Below are 3,438 nucleotides of genomic sequence, written 5' to 3'. Positions count from 1 at the left end.
TCTGGGAAGCTGAAAATTCATTATGTCAACTGTGAATGGTCCGGCAGAGTTGTCGCGCTCATCTTCCTCAGCGTCTGGTTGGGTTCCTTCAGTTCGATGGGCCTCCTCATTATCATGTTGAGGTGTTTCAGAAACATGAGTCGGCGCTGATTGACGTTCATTATTTTCCTGTCGGTCATGGTGATCATTGTTGTGCACTATTCGAGCATTAATTAGTTGCGTGATTTGGTTCTGCATTCTTTGATTTTTCTCCGCCATCCGTTGATTCGCTTGCTGAAGCTCGGTCATCATCCGTAGGAGTTCGGATGAGGTAGGGGGAGGAACATCAGCCATGGGTGAATTTTAAGGGTATTTTGGGACCTTTTGCAAATGATATTTCGAGCTTTTTCGGCCCCACGGTGAGCACCAAATGTTCTTACCCGATTAATCCGAAGTATAGGTCATCCTCTGGTGAAAATCGGTAAACTCCTCAGCTGGAACGCGATATACGTCGGCAAGCGGAGGAACAGTGGAGATAGGTACCTGCAAAGGCACTCCAACGCTCAAGTTAGTATAAAATAGATGAGAGTTATTTCTTTAGGAGAAGTTGCATACCTTCTATAGTTTTCTCGTCCGTTTTATACTCTAGTGGACAAGGTCGGCCGTTTCCCTTGGAGTGTAACGTCCAGAGAGAGGATTAATTGTGTATCCGACGTTATCGATTGAATGTTGTTTATGGCTATTATGAATACGTCGGTTATGACTAGAAATTAGACGTTACCGAGCTATAACTTGTAACCGATGTTTACTGGTCAATACTTATTATCGAATCACTCATTTTAAGTCTTTATAAAACTTGCTTGCATGACAAATTAATTCAGTATTTTGTTTTAACTTCGTTATGACCTTTATTTCAACTTAGAAAAATCAAAAGAAGAAATGAAAATACACAAATAATGGTGGGTCCAACTTTATTGGGTCAAAATAGAGAAACTCTCATTTTTGTACATTGAAAAAGTCCACATAAAAACAGATGACATAAACAATGAAAGCAACCATTATCTTTGTATATTGTATTATTGTATATTTCTGATATATACTAGCTAGTTGCATATTACATTCAAATAACATTTCTATTAAAAGTACAGAAAAACTATATTATTATTTAGAGCAAAAATAAAAAATCTTTCTGCTACCAGAATAATCAAACTTGATACTGTTCAAGCTGAACATCTTTGGCGGTCAAAGGCTCATACTCGCCAAGATAAACTTCCAAATGATCCGACAAGGCCGACTTATCAATATTCTGGTGATGATAAGATTTGCAAACAAAATAAAGCACTGTTTGGATCACAAGTCCAAACAAGAACAAATGTGAAAGCAACAAGAAACATAGCAACCCATAAGCCGTTCTATCCAAAGAACTCACCCTCCATCCATGCACAACAAAATTCTTGAACAAAAACTGTACCAAGAAAAACGATATATTAAGCATCAAGAATATGATCACTGACAACCACATCTTCCCCTTGATCAAATCCTTGCTCTTCTTCATCGCTTCGAATCCGTAAGATTCTTCCAACACCGAAACAACGCTGGCTAGCTGCCAGACCACGGTAAGATACAGAAAGCCAATGAAATAAATCAAGCCTACAATGATGAAGATGGCGACGGTGCCGTCACCGGGACCCAATAATAGCAAGAGAATTATAATGACAAGCGCGGTGGCGAAGTTGTAGAGGAAGAAAACGCAGAAGGCACATAGGAAAGTTACCATGAGCCTCTTCCAAACCTTTGGAACGACGCTCATGACTTTCTTGAAGGTGACTTCTCTTGAAGTGTAGATGGAAGCTACGGTGTACACGACGGCGGAGGTGGAGAGGAGAGAGAAGATGAGTAGAAAAGTGAAGTATACGATCTTGAAGAGGAAGAAGGTAACCCATTCTGAAGAAACCATGTCGGAGAGCTTGTTGTATTGAGATGTGCCTTGTGGAGTTTCGATCATTTCTTGGGAGTTGTGCATGATTTTCCTGAAGAGGACATCGGAGATTTCTATGTGGATTAGGAAGATGAAGGAGAGAGGGAGGATTAGGGATAAGGTGATCTTCGTGAAGATCTTTCTCCATGCGATTATCATCTTGTATGATTCCTTGTAGATCCCAAAGAGACCAAGGAACTGCATCTCTTCTTGTTCTTTGTCCATGGCTATGGCTATAGAGAATTTGATTGAAGCTAAGAGAATATATGGGGTAAGGTAAGATTAGAAGAAGAGACCACGAAGAATAATAATATTCATAACAAGAGAACGTGCCAATTGGTGCTATATATATATATATATATATATATATAATCGATGACAATTAAATTATTATTATTAGTGGGTTTGGTCTGGTCAATTATTCCCCCCACAACACGTTTGAAATGAATATATATTATGTGTGTTAGTTTTTAATAGTGTCAATTTATTTATTTGGTTATTGACTTTTTTACTTTTATTTAGTAATTAATATTCTATATATATAGCTATCCGGTTTATAAATGAAAAATTTATAAAGAATTTTTATACTTAAAAAATGATATACATTCTCAAAAGTTTGTGTTGATTATTGTGGTGAAGCTGTATAGAACTTTCCGATTTGTTGAAATGAAAAACAAAGGATAGGGTTTTTGCTTAAAAGGAAGAAGACCAAGTCGTCTGGTGTTTAATGCTAAGCGCGGACGCACCGTAACGAATCCAAGATTTTTGTGCGCTCTCTCTTTGGAGTCAAACCTTGACTTTATTTGGTTTTCTCGTCCACATGCTTTCAGGCTTCGTTCGGCCTTCTTTGAATTTTCTTTAACCCCAATCTATTGGCTGACTTGGGATTTGGGAAATAAAAATTTAGAGAAAATTTTGGTAACAAAAAATATCCAGTCATAATTAGTCAAAATTTTTCATAATTTATTTTATTTATATTATTTAATAATAATTTTATTTTTTATTTCACTCTTTTATCATTTTACTTATCATATTTTAATTAACTTTACTTATTAATAATATTAATATAATATTATATCCCTTATTATTAGACATTTTTGTAATTAATACTTAATATTTATTTTTATAATTTAATTTTTATATTTAAGAATATATTAAATATTAATAATAATAATAATAAGAATGGACGGTAATGATAATATATATTAATTGAGTTAATTGCAATTAATTCTTTATTTCTCTTAAGGCATTTAATATCAACTAATAGAGATACAAAAAAAATCATTAACTCTTTGTTTCCGTTAAGGCATTTTAATTACACTTACTTTTTTGTAATATATACCTTCCATTAATTCAATTATGATCATTAAAAAATCATGACTCTAATACCATTGCAAGCACAATAGTGTATAAGCCAAAAACTTTTACAAGAAGTCGCATTTATTGTAACACCCTATCACACAGGGCTTTACACCTATGAT

General features: G+C 34.8%; 1 protein-coding gene across 1 annotated transcript; it reads right to left on the bottom strand.

Annotated features, from left to right (window-relative positions):
- Positions 1-925: 925 nt before the first annotated feature.
- On the bottom strand, positions 926-2,442 carry LOC112766004 (uncharacterized). The gene has a single exon (XM_025811857.3). It carries the CDS (start codon positions 2,180-2,182, stop codon positions 1,184-1,186), a length of 999 nt encoding a protein of 332 aa, XP_025667642.1. The 5' UTR covers positions 2,183-2,442; the 3' UTR covers positions 926-1,183.
- Positions 2,443-3,438: the final 996 nt, after the last annotated feature.

The sequence above is a fragment of the Arachis hypogaea genome, chromosome 17 (genome assembly GCF_003086295.3).
Source record: "Arachis hypogaea cultivar Tifrunner chromosome 17, arahy.Tifrunner.gnm2.J5K5, whole genome shotgun sequence".
In the NCBI taxonomy this organism is placed as follows: Eukaryota; Viridiplantae; Streptophyta; class Magnoliopsida; order Fabales; family Fabaceae; genus Arachis; species Arachis hypogaea.
The sequence above is the reverse complement of the archived record's forward strand: the minus strand, read 5'-3'. Positions and strand labels throughout refer to the sequence as shown.

What these genes read in the sequence shown, in the direction of transcription:
- LOC112766004 (XM_025811857.3), bottom strand. Translation starts at nt 2,182, where the DNA reads ATGGACAAAGAACAAGAAGAGATGCAGTTCCTTGGTCTCTTTGGGATC.